The following is a 19,511-nucleotide window of genomic DNA, read 5'->3' as shown; positions in this document are numbered from 1 at the left end:
GCGAGATTTGTAAGTTTGGAAACGGGGTGGGGGGCGTTGAATTTTAAGCGGCGGCGACGAGCCTTGGAAATTTTTCCGAAATTTTTCCGAGGTGCTAGATTGGAGCGGAAGCGATTTTTTTCTGGGTAAATTGGAAATTTAAATGGCTGACGGGGTGATTTAGTTTTTGGACGTAGTTTGCTTTTGTAAAGTGACGAATCAATGGTTAATAATATATGATTAGTAATTTTATTTACTATATAATACATCGTTAATAATTTGATCTATTATACAATATGTAATTAATCATTTTATTTATTATATAACATATCAAATTAATAGTTTTATTTAGTATATAATATACAACTAAGAATTGTATTTATTATATAACACATAAAATTAATAGTTTCATTTATTATATAATATATAATTAATAACATTATTTACTATATAAAATATATTAAATAATTTTATACAATCATGAATAGTACATAAATGCATCTATAATTACTTTTCGTCGCTGCAATGCACGTTTAATAAAGCATATTTTGTCTCCAACCATAACGGCTTATACTTATCGACGAGTATCATAAAAAATTAAAATTTCAAGCGATAAATACCGCGTCAGAAACCAGAATCAATAAATAAAAAGATTATAATTCACTTATTCCTATGTAAATATATTTCTAAATCGATATAAGAATTACCTGAACCAAATAAAAAGGCAATTAAAAAAGCAACCTCGCTTTCGAACTTGCGCGACGCGCATCTGCTCGAACGATCGGAGATTAAAAAGTACAACGTCGGTGCTCGCCATACGAAAAAAACGGAATTGAGCCCTTCGATCGGCTCGCCGAGAAGCGCCTCCTCTGTTCCCGGTTCTCGAAAGTCTCTCGCTTTTTAGCGCGCCCGTATTTCCAATTAACGTCATTCGTAATACACACGATTCCGCGGGGCCGCTTACATAAATTCATCGGCCGCCACGGACTTTCCAATGCAGTTTCGGATACGGACAACGAGCTGCCTATCCGCCGGTTACGTAAGGCGTAGCCGTATATTCCAATAATTTCCGATTTGGACGGGCCGCGCCCCGGTCCGCTGATCGTCGCCTTTTTCCTCTGCCCGTGTCCGCCATTAATTAATTTCGTACCGATCGCGGAGCGAGCCCGGTGCGACAAACCGACCGTCGCGACACGCTCGCGCGTTTTACGAACGCGCGGGAACGGCCCGCGCGTAAAGCGCACGTAATTAAAATTCGCTCGGGAATTGAATAAATAAACGTCACCGGCGACGATAAATTCCGTTTTTAACGATGACGTTGTGCAGGATCTTAATAAACGGAAATCGATACTGTATGGGTGAAATATACAGTGTGTTCGACTGGGTGATGTCGTGTCTTTACTTCAATGTTGATGCAGAGTTGTTTAAGAAAACAGAATTGCTCTTTATTAAGCACTGTATTATTGTATGAATTTTTTTAGAGAATTTTATGTGTATCGATTTTAGCGATCTATCGAGAATTTCGTGTAATAAATGGCGTAATGAAGGTTTTATTTAATTTTCAATGCTTTAGGTTGCTGTCTTTGTACATAATAATTGTTACATTGGGGGTATTTATGTAAAATAAAAATTATCTAAGCTCATTGTGAGATATTATATGAAACGGCGTTCCTCTTTTTGTAATCGTAATAAGCTGTATGAAAAGTTAAGTATATTAAGAGTTAACCTACATTAAATTAAAAATAATAATCTTACATTTCATAACAAAAATACTTCTCCAATGTTTTATGTTAAAATACTTGTGCCAATAAACAGCAATACAATAAATTGTGCTATTACATACGTAGCTAATAATTCTAAAAAAAAATCGTCAAGAGTTACTGCATTTGGCATGATCGACAAAACGCGTACAAAATAGATGTTAAAATTAGCTTCGACGCAGCTAAGCGATTAAGAACAAATCTACTGTTTCCAAAGACGCTTCCATCGACGAGCCCCGGCCAATTCGCGTCCCGTGTTCGAGGCCTTCCGCGGAAATTTCGCTCGGATTCGGCGGGTCTCGCGCGGAAATCGATCGAAACTCGAGCGACAGCGCTGAAAACTCATTCGTCGGCTCGCGATCGTGCTCGTTAACGAGCTCGTTGGGGCTCGTTTAGAATTTCTCGGGCCGGGTACGACGACGAGCGTCTTCTTCCACGACGGCGACTTAAACTCGTTATCGTCCGTCTCGTATCGGATCTCCCTTTCTGGGATTACCTCATCCCGTCCCGGCGAACAACGCGGACGAAAGTCCTCTCGGACGAAAGCGGCGAATAATCGAACTCTCTCCTCTATTTCTCCCTCTTTCGCTTTCTCTGCGTCTATCTAGTTCTCTCTCTCTCTCTCTCTCTATTTCTCTTTCAATATTATTGGGTTGGCAACTATGTAATTGATTATGTAAAATAAGAAGGAAAGTTCAATTCTTTTGCTTAAAAATATAAGTCTGTCCAATTAGACAAATTTTGACACTGCCTTTGTTTTAAGGCTTCATTTTAACCCCTTGCACTATCGCTTCTTTCATGCTACGACGATCAGCATTTATTCGTACTTAATAATTTTCCTAATAGGACCAGCAAATGTTTGTTTCCTGAATTGTCTTTATTTACCATCGTTTCTATACTTTGATGACAGAAGAATTCATTTTTACTTCGATGTAGAAGGAATTAATAATATTCATGTTTAGCAGTGCTTGCACAAAATCTTCGGCACGAGTCTGACTCGTTGTTACAGTGCAAGGGGTTAATATACTGTATATAATTATAATTATTATTTCATAAATATTATTATTTTATAATTATAAATATATTATGTATATAACATAAATTTCGGCCTTTCAGATAAAAAGAAAATTCGTTGATATCTCATACACAGCCCATTTTATTCCATTTCAAACTCGACCCGTCTTTACGGGAAAACCCTATATAAGGTAGACATAGTCCCGTCGCGGAAATTCGCGTAGCGGACCAACCCTCTATCCGCGATCGTCTCGCCGAGCCTGGCAGCCGATCCGAGACGGCTCCGTAGTGTTGGCTCGTCTCGCTTTTGGGCCTTTTTGCTCGTGCGGGAGCCGCGCGCGGCGAGCACGAGAGAGGCCCCGGCCGTTATTCTGGTCACGGAACCCGTGGCTCCCTTTCTCTTTCCTCGTCCAGTCGAACCTCCCGCTCGCGGTCCTTCCTTTTCTCCCCCGTGCGCCCCGTTATCAATATTTATGTCGATTTGCTTTCGTCGAGAGAGAGAGAGAGAGAGAGAGAGAGAGAGGCTGCGCGCCGCAGCCCGCGGAACGCCGGCAAAAAAAGGGGCCTCTCGCGAAATCCACCGCCGCCACCAGAACCGTCCCCGATCTTATCTATTCCGTTTAATTTGCCGCGATTTTTAACGAGCCGCAAACGGGGGAGAGAGGGGAGGCCTCCGGGGCCGCCAGCACGCGACGATTTATAATTGAACCGGGGGACCGGTCCGCGTTTTCTTGCACGGGACGTTACTACCACGAGATATCGCTTGATCGCCGATCGGAACCGCTCGCCCCGGCGTCGATTTATAACTTATTCCCAAGCGGTCGTCCCGATTCCGCCGCGCGCACGGCGCGGAATTAAGTATTCCCCGCGCGACTGTCCCGCACGACGCGCTGTATTTTATCCGCGATATTATAACTTCGCCGGTCGCCGTCGAAGTTTCGCGATCGGGGACGGATAACGCTGTTCTTGCGTCTGGCCGCGCTCTCGAGGATTAGATGGCTGGACCGTGAACGTACCATGGAAATTAAGACCCTCTTACGACCGTTTTATGCTACAGGATTTGTCAAAGGCTATCGTTAGTTTTTAACGCGACGGTGCAAAAGTGCGGCGCACAGATTTTGGAGAAATTTCTAGCGTGGTGGTTAGCAAGTTACTTTAATAAGACCGTGTATATTGTGTCAAGGCTTATTCCGGAGAATAATGATAGATTAAAGATTATTTTAGCATATGCGCGATTATGCTGGATTATTTTAGCATACGCGCGGGAGTTAAAAATGCGTGTCAGTTTTTAGCGAATTAGAAATACTGCTAATTTCTCAGCGTTAGTGTGACAGAATTTTTGCAACGTAGAAGCCCATAGTTGGCGAAGAAAATATATAATTTCTTCTTAGTTTTGGATATTAAGTTTCCAATATTGAGTTTAAATCATCAATATTATTGCGACGCGCCTGAACGCGTTCTATCGCACAAATTACAAGCGTTAATCACGTCAGAGGCGGATTAATACTTCCGCCGCGCGACTCGTCCCTGCCTAGAAGGTCTCGGATAGCAAAGCGCGCAGGCGGCAGATCATGCATCTCGAAACGCGCTTATCATCTCGCAGAAACCGGAACCGTGAACGCAGCCAATCGTTCTTGCGGAGGATTGGCGAAATCGCTGATCTGATTCACCCCTTTGTGCATCTCCTACGGGGTAAATATTTGTCGAGGATGCGCGGGCCCTAATCCCCCCTGCATTAGTGCTCCCTCGACGTGATCCGCCGAGGGATCGATCGCCGCGCCAAGAAACTCTCGAAACACCGTGCAAGATACCCATACGATCGTTCAGGAATCAAGTTATGGGAATAATTCGAAGTATTATGTTATTTATTAAAATAGCAGTTGAAACAGTATTTTCAGGGTTTGAAATTTTAGTTGGAGTTTTCGTTAATTGAACAAGGGTGGGAAGTATGTTAATTAATATTATTCAAATTTAATAATAACGATCAGGGAAAACGGAGTAAACGTGTCGGGTGGAAAATGAAAAATTGTTTCCTCGAATCGTAAAAATCCACCCTGAAATAAAATCCACCCTAAATCCTTTTAAATATCATCTTCTACCATATTCAATATTCATGATTAATTTCCTGAAAACAAATGGGAACTATACATAATTATAAATATTTCCTATATCAAAAATTTATTAAAAATCGTTCCTGGAAACAATTCTTCTACCATTTCCTGAAATCGTAAAAATCCACCCTAAAATATTAAATCCCTTTAAATATCATCCTCTACCCATTTGTAATTCAACCCTTTCGTTCACGGAAGAAATAAGTGTCGAGGAGTCCTCACCGCCCGATTCATTTTTCATTGTCTTCAACCGAGCCATTCAACTTTCCAACGACGTCAGACAAACGTCTCGCAACGGAGCACACGTTCAAACCGCGAGCTTCATTTTTTCGAATATATTTATTCGACGAGCTCTCGAAGTACTCGAGCACACATCGAACGGAAGCGTCGATGATTCACGGGTTCGATCCGCGCATTACGATGATCACTCTCTGCCCAGGTAATTCGAGGCACCGCCGGACGTTCCTTTCGAATCTATGCCAGCGATGTTTCACCGGCTGACGTCTTTATTGTTTCGCGTTTCTTCCCCTCCGCCGCGAACGCGCGATCCATTATAGAGCGTCCGCGACCAACGAGCGCTTTCTTTATCGGCCACGATACATCGATCGCGCACCGTTCGCTCATCAATTTCCGCGCCTCTTCCTACGACGAACGACAACAAATGACGCGCGTAACCCGTGGCTTCGATTCGCCGGGCTCCGTTCGCGGCGCCTGTTTTCTCACAATTTTAATGCCGGCGCATTCCACTGCGCGCGGCGAAGGGAACGCGCGCGCGCGCGATTCTGACTGCGCGTGAGATCTTACTTAGCCGTGATTTACGGGAACAATAAATAATTTTAATGAGAACTGCCACTCCGTGCTTCCTCGGTCGAAACAAAGACGCCGCGTGTGGAATGTTTTTGCGAAACGATGAACTTCGCGGGTACCCGATTTCTGCGCGCGCTGCTCGGTGTCGGCTCGAATTACGTACACCAGTTTCGTGCATGACACCATAGACCCGCGTCTCTGTGGCACCATCGAAATTATTATATCACGCCCCAAAATAAATGCAAAAGTTCAGTCTTAACAAATTGTTAAAATTGTAACTATCGTAATCGTAAAGATCGTAAATATAAAATACAAGTTAGATAAATTATTTCAGATTTACAATTAACCCTTTGCAATCAGGTGGTGTCTCTAAGACACCACTGAAATTGTCCATCACGTTTCAAGATAATTTCTATATCAACGAAGTTTCAATTTAAATAATTGTTAAATAGCCAAACTATGGATATAAGTGAGAAGAATCATTTTCGTATGCAGAAAATGTACTTTCTTACATAAAATGGTAACACTATAAGCCAGAGGAATTATTTCAGATTTACAGTTAAAATGGCTTCGAGTGCAAAGGGTTAAAATGACGTCGACTGCAAAAAGTTAATATCTTGCGACGAAGTGTATAGTTTAATAATTAGATGTAATCGACAAATGCTACTAAATATAATGTATAATGATTATAATTGAATGGAATAATTGAACACTATATACTACATTTGAATTAATATATTATACTTCAATATATATATTATACTTAACCCTTTGCACTCGAAGCCAATTTTTACTGTAAATCTGAAATGATTTTTCCATTGTACAATATTTCCATTTTAAGCTACGAAAGCGCATTTTATATATACCAATTTTACTCCAGCGATTCGTATTAACAGTTTCATTTTCAACAATTTTTCTACCAATAAACGTTGTCGCTATAAAAATTATTTCAACCCCTTGCACTATAATAACGAGTCAGACTCGTGGTGAAGACTTTACGCGAGATTTACTAAACAAATAAATTATTAATTTCTTCTAAATCGAAATAAAAATAAATTTGTCTGTTATTGCAGCATAGAAACAAAGGTAAATGAGGACAATGCAGGAAACGGAAATTGTCTGGTCCTGTTAGAAAAATGATTAAAAATGAATAAGTGTTAATCGTCGCAGCATGAAAGGAGCGATAGTGCAAGGGGTTAAAGGATGATAGAACAATTTCAGCGGTGCCTCGGAGTCGCCAATCGAGGGCAAAGGGTTAAAATACCGAATAAAACGTACGGGTACACCAGTTTCGTCCGCGACACCATAGACCGCGTCGGCGTTGTTGCGCAATCGGTTAAACCGACTGTCCGCAAGATCCAGCTTTAAATTTCGGCGCGTGGGAGTAAAGAGAAAGCTGTCCCAGCGGGAGAGGGGGCGCGGGGAGGGGTTGCTGCGAGGGAAGAACCGAAAAAGGAGGAGAAGCGACGAATCCGCCTCGTCACGGGGGCCCGGCCCCACTTGGCACTGTCAGCCCCGGCTGATTTATTGCTCTCTGCCCCTTTCTCCGTCAACCCTCGAGATAGGCTCCGGCGCTCTCTCTCTCTCTCTGTCTCTCTCTCGGCTCCGATCCACCGATATACTAAAACCGTGCGGCCGATCATCGCGGAACGGTTATTTTCTTTCGCCGATCGTTTCGACCCGCGCCGCCGCCGCTACGACGTCGATTTCTCCCGACGCTACAATGGACGTTGATGAAGCGCTCCTCTATGATACACCCGATACAAAAAGTCCGCTGTCCACCGGCGAGGTGCTCCTTCGTCCGCCGCTTGTTTACCCTTTCTCGCCATTATCGTTTTATGCGGGTCCTTCCGAACAAAGCAGCTGGCGAGGCGCTTCGATCGGCCGGCGCAAAAATATCACCGGCTCGTATATTTTGTTGCACGGATAAGAATTCTTGTTAAGGACGTAAGTCGGCCTTTGTCTGTCCGTCGTTGTGTTTCGCGGGACCGCGGTCGGGGATGCTTTAAATTGGATATCTTCGAACGACTGTGATGTTGGCAGCGATGATCGTGGAAAGAGGATATTTCTTATTAAGAATTTAATTATCGTGCCTTTCTTCGTTGTTCAAATTTATATTGAACCTACGAGAAGCAAAGTTTATTTTACTAAATTTTTCTGCAATCATTTTTACCGCAAGAATGTTCGTGCGGCGAATTTTCACGCGAACTTCTTTATCGAATTGGTAGAAGATTTAACCCTTTGCGAACGAGAATTTTTGTACTATTAATAATATTTTACTCGGGAAGCTAGATTATCTGCCAAGGATTTAAATAGTGGGAAAATCTCGATATTTTCTTTATTCGGGCATATATTGAAAATCGTAGAAAATTTAATCCTTTGGATACGAGAACCTTTGTACTGTTAATAATATTTTCCTCGAAAAGCTAGATTATTTATTAAAGATTTTTATAATAGGAATACTGGATATCAAAAGTTCCTTTTATTATTTCCTTGATAGATAATTAAGATAAGTTTACTCTATCTAACACAATGCGATAATTATTAACAGTTCCGATACTGGCAATTGTAGTAGCCAATGAGAAGCAAGCGCGATTTTGCCACGTGCTATATAATTGTTGATTCTGGAGAGCGAACCAATCACCATAGATAATCTTCTCCCCGATCCTCCGGTAACGCTTGAACAACCCTTGGCCCGCTTGTCAAGAAGGGTCTTCTTCTTCTCCCTTTCCCTCCCCTTGGCAGCCATCGTCCTCATTCATTTCATTCATTTCATTCATCGCGCAGATCGTTACCCTTCCCTCGCCGCGTTTTCGCGCGAGCTTTCCCCACCGGCGCTCGCGATTGATCGAGAGTCCTCCGCTAATAACTCGACACCGGTTGCCACCCGAAATTACCTGATAATGACCACTCTGCCAATCACGCGCCGCGAGTTTCTAATTTCGGACCCGCTGCGCGGATATCGGCCGGCTGGGCGTGAACGCCTCGAACGTTTCGTTCACCGAGGAGGTCCTTTTAACGACCACGTGGCTATCCTGTCATTCGCGGCAGGAGTCTTGGAAGTTGTAAATTTCTTAGGAGCGATCGAATCAGTTTTACAATGATGGTGAATCAAGTTTTACAACGACGATGAATTTTAGACTGATAGTATCGTTTGAAAAATGTCCTGAATACTCGCGGCATTTATGCCACTGTTTTATCGCATATATTTTGTTTAACGGTCGTGGAGTATACTGAAAAGTAATTTTAAGAAGGAGATTTGGAAATTTGTCGATTTGAAGATTGTCGGAATTTTGTATCAATTTTTATTCGTATTAAGAAAAATATTTGCTTTGTGTTGCACTCGAATTGATTTTTATGGAAATAGAATCGCTTTAATATTTTAATTAATTTATCTACATTGTATAACTTCTCTGGGATGCTGATTTTAAATATTTCTTTCGTTATTTATTTAATTATTAATATGAAGTGACGAGACTATTGTAATTATATATTCATAGTAAGAAATTGAATGAACAGCAAAAGGGGAGTTTAAATCGAAGATCTCGCAGACGTCGTGAATTAATGCTTTAAAACAGTAAAAAAATCATGAATACCTAATTATATATAATATATAAAGTATAATAAACGTAACAGACTAAATATATATAATAATATAAATCAGAGCACCGTTCAAGAACAAATAAAAATTAAAAAATTAAATCAAATAAAATCGAATGAAAATGACCAGAGTCACATCTGAACAAAAAGACAGCGCAAAGACGAAATTTTCGAGGGCCAATATTAAAACAAAATCTTTAAAATATCCTGTGACATTGATAACGACATTAAACAGACGAAACTGTAGAAACACTCCCAATCCAGATGCCATTTGCAGAAAAGTCGCGGCATCGATCACAGTTTCTCGTAAACGCATTAGTCCGGCGAGTTCATGCGCGGCGAACTTTGAATTGTAATGGGTATTGCCGGAGAAGTGGATTTTGGGAATCGAGAGAATCCCGGGGAAAGTTTGAGGGAAGCCGTAGTAGCAGAGCGGAACCGATTCGTGGGATAGTTTTCTGGAAATATTTCCGAGCGAGTTTGCCGCGGAGCCCGATGGAATCAAAACTGATGCGAAACCAAGTTTCGCGAAACAAGCCGCAACGAGGTTCTGCTGCTGATGCTGTTAAAATTGTTTAAAAAAACGTCCGACTTCGTGGAGAAAACCAGGATTCCCTTCCGCGGTCGATGTTGCCATCATCTAGTACCATTATTGTTAACACTACTGTGACTTTATCCTTCGCGTTTATTGAAATTATAAAAATCATTCGACGAGCCAGGAACTAAAGCACGACTTTATGGGATTCGAACAAATTAATTACATAAAAGAATGTTCGCACTGAATAATCCAATCGATAAAAGCAAAATCGTGTTATTAGTTTAAAAAAGAAATCCAATTACAAAGCTTATTTCGCAGACTGAACCTGCGCGATGTATTTGCAATTAAAAAACCAATTACCATGCAAAAAACGTTATATAATTAATTTTATAAAATAGAAAAAACACTTCTTTCATTGACTAAAAAATTCAATCTAGTAAATACACAGCACAATACATAAAAGCGCGTTATTAGTTCTTTTAAGAAAGAAAACCAATTATAAAGCTTATTTGGCAGAGTAAATCTACGCGATGTATTAACAATTAGACCATGGATTTTCATGCAAAACGTGTATAATTAATTTTAAAAAATAAAAGGAACTCTTCTTTGACCAAAAAATTCCATATGATGAATACAAAGCGCAATATTGTTAAAATATTATTAATATTTTAACAGCGATGTACGCGATTTCTTGTGTTTTTCATATTTCACAATACCTTTGCACAATTTGCCCATATAAAACGCGTTAGGCTATCCGCACCTAAATAAAATTCGACAGAGCGATACTCCGAGGTACCAAGAACCGTCTCGCAAGGCTATTCATTAAATCATTTCCTATACTACAGATTTATAAAAAATAAATCCGCTCGGCCAGCGTTCCGTCGCGCGAAACCGGGATCGAGGCCCCGCGAACGATCCGCTTTTGCGGACCGCGCGGCTCGGGCGCCGTCGCCGCCTTGATTCCCGGTGCCGATACCGTCTATACCGGGAATTACGTAATTATTTAGACGCGGCGTCGACGCGCGGAGTCAATGAAATTCAGATCGAGCGCGGCGCCGAGATAAGCGCCGCGTCGGTTCGGCCCGGTAATTACATAATGGGTAGCAGCAACGCCCGGCTCCGGACGCACCGTGAATATGCAATGTCGAATTATTTAAGTCGGTTGCGCGCGAACGAGGCCGGTAATCGCGGGGGGAAAAAAACGCGACTCTTAGATGTCAATCGATGCCACTTTGCTCCCGACGGAATCACCATTTTGCATTAATTCCGTCGGGCTCGTGTGCCAGCCCGTGCAACAATTTTCATTTCGCGGATGAAATAAATCACAGGAATACAAGAATTTGTCCACCGAACGGTGGACGTCAATTCGACGCGTCGCGACGAGAAACGAGAGACGATCCTACACGCTGGCAGAGACAACTTTCGATTCATCTTCGAGCGATCGCCAAACGGCTTCGCGTACACCTGTTTGTGAGTGTTGGTTTTACGTATGCGTCTAGGTTGCATGGTCTATGACTGAGTGAACGATTGGAATTTTTATGCGAGTGTTCCATCTAGTATGAACGGTGTGCACAAGGAAGTAGGAATAAGGCCCACTTTCTGGCCCAGCCGTAGAGAAGACCGCAACGAGGTTCGCGAGTGAGATAGCGTGTGTCGTAAATAGAGTTGAGAAGATATTATATAGATTAGTTTTTAGTTCTATTAAAATATATTATTATCATAATCTAAAGAGAAGTAAATTATAATATTTCATCCCACTCTACCCACACTGTTAACCCTTTCCACTCCGAATCTTCAATCTTGCTACCAGCAGCTCCGAACGTCTATTTATTCGGACACGAAGCAACGTAGTAATAATGTAATAATTAATTAAAACATGCAGTGTCATTTAAACGTGTCGTGAACTCGACAATGGAGCTTCCGACATAAAAATTAAAATTCGCGTCACACTCGACGCAGGAGCGCGAAGGGTTAAGCGACGGATCCTCGCGCTACCTGTCCCCTAACTTGGCCAATTAACCGGCGGATAAGCGTCGCCGGGATCGGATCGCGCGACGGTGTCGCCGGTGGAGCGCGCTTTTCCCGCGGCGGGATGCGCTGCTCGTAACGAGAGACGAAAGTTCCGCGCGGGAAAGCCGGCGCTCGTCGCGACGAGACACGGCCGTCACGGGACGGACACGTGTTACGGGAGAAATCTGCGAGCGGAGCGCGCGGCCGCCTTGATAGAGCAATTTCAACTTTCTCGACGATACGGCACGCCGTCGCCCTCGAACCGGCGACGACTGTCTCCGCGAAAGCGCGGTGCATTCGTTTGCACGCGGAGACAATATCGATTTCCACGTGGCAATTCCTCGGCATTCGTCGTTAACCCTTTGCGCTCGAAGGTGATTTAACTGGAAATTTGATATGAAATTTCTGGCTATTCCATTGTACGCAGCTATGTTATTAAATTGTAGTATAATGTAGTATAACGTAAATTGTAGTAAATAATATATTTGTCTTCAGCCTCTCGGCCAAGAAATAGGACTCGGTTTACAAAAACCTAACTCTACAATTCTATCTTAACCTTTCTATCTTAACCATTCACACACTTATCTCATACACCTTCTGACTAAAAACCGTTTCTGCCATCTACCCATCCCTCTCTATTACACTTGTTCTGTCTCTGCTTTATCGTTTGTTTCTTACCCTAAAATCCTAATAAAGCCCTCTCCTTTGCCCTTTCTCTTCTCTTTCTCTCTACCTTGCCCAGCCATTCCTCCACCTTCACGTTCTTTCTACCGCTTGCTACCTCGAACACCACTCCTCTTTCCGTCTCCCTGCAGTCTCTTACGAGACGCTCCAATGTTCCAAAACTTCTCCCCGCACAGATCACAGTTTCTTTCTTCTTCTTTCTCCCAATATCTGTTCCATCTTCCTATAGCGTAGTAAATCGATTCTTGCGTCTCATAGCAAGTTTCATTACTCGAGAATTTTTTTTAAATTTCAACTTCACCGTTATAAAAATGATTTTGGAACATGGAATCATTTTAGCGGTGTCTCGGAGTTATAATACGAGTGCAAAGGGTGACTGTGAAAACGAAAGACACGGGCGAAAAACGGTGAATGAGTTTATGGGACACGCGGGTAGGGACCGAATCAATGGCGGTTTGGCGGAAGACGATGGAGAGTTTCTGCTTTCTTATTAATTCACCCTAAAACTTGACGTAATATATATATATATATATATATATATATATTATATTGATTATAGTAACAAGATTGGGTTTGTTTAAAATTGCTAATGATATTTATTATAATATTGTCATTTATTTGCGGTCGACGAAGTGTCGAGAAAAAAATTGGCAGAAGCTTTCCTAGAGATCACAGGATTTTTATCATTTTTATTCTAAATAATATACTATACTAAGATACATATACTGAAAACTTTGTTGTCTAAAATAAAACTAGTAACAACTGTATCCAGCAATTATAATATACAGTCGATGACTGCAACCCTGCGTCCATATTACATTTATTTATTGCAGAGCGCACACGTGTCCTCGTTACGCGAAAACGTCGCTTTTGCCTTAGTTCCGCGAACCGCGCTCCACATTGCTTTATTTAATGATGCGAACGCTTTCGCTACCGCGGATCATGTTATTTGCCATACTCGGCACAGTATATTTAATCAAGGACGCGAATATTGCGATCGAATTCGACTCCCCCCCCTTTCAATGTTACCGCGGTATTCTTCGATGTACACGCATTATACGCATTTCAGTTAGCTGAATTATATTCGGCTATTATTAATATCACCGAGTCCTTTAGAATTCGTCCGAACAAAAATTCAATGGCCGCGCATAACGAGCGGATAATATCGTTCGGCCGTGGGGAGATCGTGTTCGACGCGGCCGTCGCGCGGACTCGTGCCAATTTACCTAATTATACAGAACTTGATACTCGCGCCGCTGACGTGGAATTGAAACGCGATGCTTTCGCGCAGCATCCCCGCGGACAATGCTACAAAGCAGAATCGTCCATTTTGCTTACTCGAATCCTGGCGGAGGAAATCATTTTTTGATACTGTTGTCCAAGTTAATGAACTATGGTAAAGTTATTTAATTGACGTTCTTTTCTGTAAGTTCGAAACTCTTCTTGGATCATTTTTAAAATTTTCAAATATAATGTGCACGAGTAAAGTTGAGTGCATTTTACGGAACTGTTTAAATCGTAGCCGTTAGCGGAGAATTTTCCATAACGTGATTTCGATGTCTATTGTGCCGCGTGACCCCCGGGCGGTGCCCTTCAAGGGGAAGACGCGAGCCAACAGCAGTAGATAGAAAAACCGTGCTGATACGTGGGATTTCGGTTAAAATTCGCCAGGTTTACACCGTTGAAAGTCAAGGCCGGTGGACACGTTAGAATAGTTCAAATTCGAGCGGTGACTTTGCGCCGCCGAGAGAGAGAAACGACATTAGAACGAGTGAGATAGAGATACTTGAGAGTCAGCGCCGCGTGTCGGCTAATCAGGATAGCCGGACATTTAGCGCAGCTGACTCTGAACATTCACTCAAGTACAGTTGACCGAGAAGGTTGGAAAGGAAATCGAGAGAACTGACAGGGTTGCATCAGACAGAGTCTCGTTGCTAACCTCACTGATCTTCCTCGATAAGAAGTCCACTTCCTTGAGAGCAGAGTTAAGCGTTGCATACTGCGACCAAGCTTCAAGCCCGTAAGCCTCTCTGTAAAGAAGTCACTGGTGTGAATTAGTCAAATTGCAGGACTGAGAGCCAACATTGTCCGGAGAGATCCAGAGAATAGAAGGATACGAGCTGGACAGTCTCTCAGCCACCTGAAGACCGTGGAATCGTACACCAGCAGAGTGGGACAGGAACCCCCTGGACCAAGAGCGCCGTACGAGCACCTCCGATTTTCGGTAGTATAGCCGAACGGAGGTATTTAGAGATTTGTGCTGTTGAGCCGTACGTCACGTTAATCGGATCTTGTTCTGATCGTTACGCACGTACGGAAGGTTAGCTGCCTGTCGATAGTATCGGCTTTTTACGTGAATCCCGTTGTCGACGCAGCTAGGGCCTACCCATTTTTACAGTCCATAGAGACATCGCAGGAGTCGAGGCAACTCACGTGGACGATAGCCTCTTCTGCCTCCTCACCAACATAGATGACCATAGACGCCATAGTGTGAGGTAGGAAGAAGGGCGACGGTTGGGCGTCGTTAAAGGGTCTTTTGAAATCGGCCACACCTGCGGTAAGAGTGGTGAAGTCGCGTGGCCGATAGCCTCTTCTGCCTCCTCGCCATAGATGACCATAGGAGCCATAGTGTGAGGTAGGAAGAAGGGCGACGGTTAGGCGTCGTTAAAGGGTCTTACGAAATCGGTCACACCCCCGGTGAGCATTGGTGGAGACTTACAACCTCCACTAAAACGCACTCCGGGTTCACGCAGCTGAAAGTTCCTGCAGTCGACGCCGAGGGTATCTTGGTTAAAAACTGCACGCCACCGTCGTGCCTAGTTAATCAAGGTTAAATCCGCGCGTCTGCCAGCGGCGTATCCCTTTTAACGGGAATCGCCGAATATACAGTCCACACTCTCACTGCGTTACGCAGAGAGGTAGGCCGTTTCCCCCTCCAAGCGCACGAGCCTCGTTGCGAGGAGCGAAGCGAAACGGTGACACGAGTACGTACACAATAAATACTAATTGGATTATTTGTACGTCATTTTTATAGGCATCCGAGGAAATAATCCTAATAGGAAATTGGCAAGCTACGTCTGACCAGGAAAGGAAGCCAAATCAGACGAGCCACTTTACCAGAGGAAGCCACCTACCACGACCCCCCTTCTGCCTAAAGCAAACCGTTGTACCATTGGGAGAAGTTCAATAAATAGGAGAGTCCTTTTCAGGACTCGGGGATCTTATTTAAATACTGTAAAAAGTTAATTTCCTCCATCTAATCCACGTCCCTCATATCCGGACCGATAAAAATAGTCAGCACCGCGTGCCTAGGTCTACTATTTTTAAACAGAACAAATATTAGATTTTCAAGTATGAAACTCGCAGATTTTATAGGAGAAATTGTAAAACATACGTTTGATATTTAATAACCTACTGACATTGATCATTAACCTTTTAAAAATCTCTGCTCAATACTAACTATATCTATAACATTATAAAGAATACTCCCCATTTATTATAACTATAACTTTACAAAGAATACTCCCTACTAATTACAACAATAACTTAAACAAAAATACCCCCTATCACTGTTAAAACACAAAGAAATAAACAACGACACCTCGACGATCATCGTAACAATCTCGCATCATGATTGTTAACTCCCCAGATCGTCGTGCAAATAAACTCAAAAGGGCAAAGATCGCGTAAAACAAAGGAGCCATTTTCCACATCTAATTTCGCCGGAACAGCTTCGCGCTCGTTTCGCCGTAGCGATCCAGATGCTCTGACCATCCGTCCGAAAATAAAATGGCACCCGGTCCGGAGCGTTAAAGACACGCGTAAATTTCACGGGATCGTGGATGGTCGCCGATGGTAGATCAATAGGAACAAAATGAGTCCGGAGTTGTGTGTCGTCGTCGTCGTCGTCGTCGTCCTAAAATAAAATAAGCAGCCCGGTCCTGCCGCTTCGTGCCCGGAATCGCGATGAAATCGGACGGCGACAGCGAAGCTCGCTTTGACAGGGAAGCGACGCGAATGAGGTGGTCGCGACCATAAATTTGCCGCGCGTGTAAATATCACCGTTGGACCGGCTGTTGAAGCGGGGCTAGGCTGCACTTGGCTTCGTATATAAATGCATTGCTCGCATTGGCAGACGCTTCTACGCGACTCGTTATCGCGATCGATCCGGCGTTCTCCAAATTGTTGCTCCCGACACAATATTCACTGTCTATTGTTGCGGTAAGAGCAGTGGAATTTCGGCGCATCTGTTGCGCGATCGCGCTGCTTGAAATAATCGAGTTTAATTGTCTCGAGTGACGCATTCGACATAGATAATTGAGCCCCAGCGTCGCCATTTTGACACAAAGCGGATCAGAAAAATATTTATATGTACTTCGAGGTGCGTGTAACAAAATGTATGTAACAGATTGTCTATTTATTTTACCATTTTTCTGAAATTAATTGTCGAAGGTGTCAACTCGGAGCGCGAGTCTCTCGAGTGATATAATTTGTTAAGAGCTTATATTCTTGTAAAGAAAATTTTACTATATGGCATAGAATATTTATATTTATATTTATATAATAATAATAAGGTATATAGAATATTTAGAAGGCAGTTTGGAAATTATTAACCTTCTTAATACTTGTTAAATCTCATCGGCGTGGACGCTCGATTTGGAGAACGCCGTGTCCGAAATAATCGAAACATCTAAATGTTTTGCAAAGGCGAAAGACAGTTTCTCTTGACGTAATCAAATTCCATCGAGAACACTATGTTCGATGGTAAAGAGGAGTAACAGCTTCCGCGAAGTTTCGCGCCGGCGCGTTTCTGCTCGAACGACGAACGCGAAGCGGATTCGGCACGATTGGAAATCGCGACGCGGGGGGATAATAAAAGGCTCGCGAAGTCTTTCGCCTAAACAAATGAGTAAATATTGGCCGTTTGGCTCGGTACGTACCGTGAAGCCAATACCAACAGTGGCTGCGAAGTTCCCCTGCTGAAATCGTCCGGTATCGAACTGGACCAACAGCGACGTCTTGCCAACTCCGCTGTCGCCGAGCAGAATCGTCTGCAAATAAAACACATTGTTTGCACAGCGATACTCCGGGCCGCGCGGACGAGAGAGAGAGAGAGAGAGAGCCAATCTCCGCGGAACGCCGCCGTCGTTTTCCTTAGCAAACGTTACGGAGTCGACGATGAAACTACTTTAAACCGCGCGATCGACGACGATAGCGACGATTTCATTTCGATAACTGTTCATTAAGGGGAACGATGGCATTCGTTGGTGATTTCGTTGGATTTCATTGTCGAGGATCGATGGCGCGTTTCGATCGCGAAGGATATAATTACGTGGCGCAGGTGGTGAATTGTTAAAATAAGGAAAAACTTGAGATTCGCGAGAAGGGAGAAAGTGGACGCGATAGTGAACGCGATTATGCGATTGATTAAAATCGATACGATTGATTAAAATCGATTGAGTTTTAAGAGCCCTTATCGGTTCACTTAGAACTGTTCCAAGTAACAATCGTTTTTTTTTTGCTTGCACCAATAATTGTATAAAATCAATAATTATACAAAATTAATAATTGTACAAAATTAATAATTGTATAAAATTGTCTAGAATTATTAATGACAATCTATATTAAAATATCAACTAACTACAATTCAAGTCATACAACTTGGCTTTTCAATTTCAATTTAATTAAATACAATATTTCAATTTCGCGCCACTTTCAATTCATGGTAGTCAAAGCGTTATGTTGTCAGAAGAACGACAATTAGTTGGCGTAACGAGACAATGAAATTCTTTCTGTTAATTAACTGTTTCACTCTCGTCGAAGATAAGTTCGCCTAACACAGTATAAAAGAGCCAACGAATAAAATGTTAATAAAAGCTCCAAAGCTGTAGGAAAATTTTAATTTTATAGAAAATGACAGGTGGTTCGTTCAAATGACGAGAAAATTCTCTCGTTAGTTGGAAAAGGGCGCGACATCCTTCCTTTAATATTCTGTAGTTTTTGTCACAGTCGTCTCGGGTTTCAAAGTGTCTTTGACGAAACATAAATGGACATACAGTGCATAATAATAGCTGGACTCGTAGACGAAGTATGAAACTGAAAATGTAAAAAGGGTCAGTGAAATTCGTTCTGTTAAAACGATTCTGTAGGATTAATAAGGGATTGATAAGGGCTGGGGTGTGAAATTTTGGTAAAACGCTTGGCGATTAAAAATCACATTTTATTTTGGATTCAAAGCTAGCTATGCCTTTAAAGTGATATTACTTTTTAACTAGTATGCTGTTGGATCAAATTTAGGTGCAGAAAATTTATAAACTAAAATGCGAGAATATAAGACTAAATTTACGAATATTATTTCTGCAATGCTATGATTTGTTTCGTGAAATATTAATTTAAAGAAACAAGCAGAGCGCAATTTAAAGCTAGCGATAACTTTTTAAGTTCTATTATTTCATATCCAATATGTTGTTAGATCAAATTTAGATACAGAAAATTTATAAATTAAAATATAAGACTCTAAGGCTAAATTTACGAATGTTGTTTTCATAATGTTACGATTTGTCTCGTGAAATATTAATTTAAAGAAACAAGCAGAGCGCAATTTAAAGCTAGCGACGCCTTTAAAATTCCATTATTTTATATCCAATATATTGTTAGAACAAATGTAGACCCAAAAAATATATAAATCAAAATATGAAAATCTCGACGGAATTTATAAATATTATTTTAGCACTCGAACGACTCGTCTCACAAAATATCAATCTAAAGAAACAAGCGCCGCGCAATCGGTAATAAATACTCGCCGCGTAAGGTACAAAATTCGGCGGCAAGTTCAAACAGACACGCTACAATTTCGATCGTATCGCATTAAAAACTACATCGTTACACGGAGGTTCCTTCACCGCCGAACGATCGCGCGAGCCGCAAGATTGCGCTCGATTGTTATTGCTTTTGTTATTCCCCGGGTTTGTCAGGGCGAGTCACAGGTATACGGCGAGCAGCCCCGAT

General features: G+C 42.2%; 1 protein-coding gene across 1 annotated transcript in view; it reads right to left on the bottom strand.

The window, feature by feature from the left end:
* LOC144474587 (ras-related protein Rab-37) overlaps positions 1–19,511 on the bottom strand; it is a 133,433-nt gene that overhangs the window by 79,990 nt on the left and 33,932 nt on the right. Inside the window, exon 3 of the mRNA XM_078189630.1 lies at positions 17,444–17,554. Coding sequence (XP_078045756.1) covers positions 17,444–17,554 — 111 coding nt within the window. The remainder of the gene's footprint in view (positions 1–17,443; positions 17,555–19,511) is intronic.

Source organism: Augochlora pura, chromosome 8, assembly GCF_028453695.1.
Source record: "Augochlora pura isolate Apur16 chromosome 8, APUR_v2.2.1, whole genome shotgun sequence".
Lineage (NCBI taxonomy): Eukaryota > Metazoa > Arthropoda > Insecta > Hymenoptera > Halictidae > Augochlora > Augochlora pura.
This window is presented reverse-complemented; position numbering and strand designations above follow the sequence as displayed.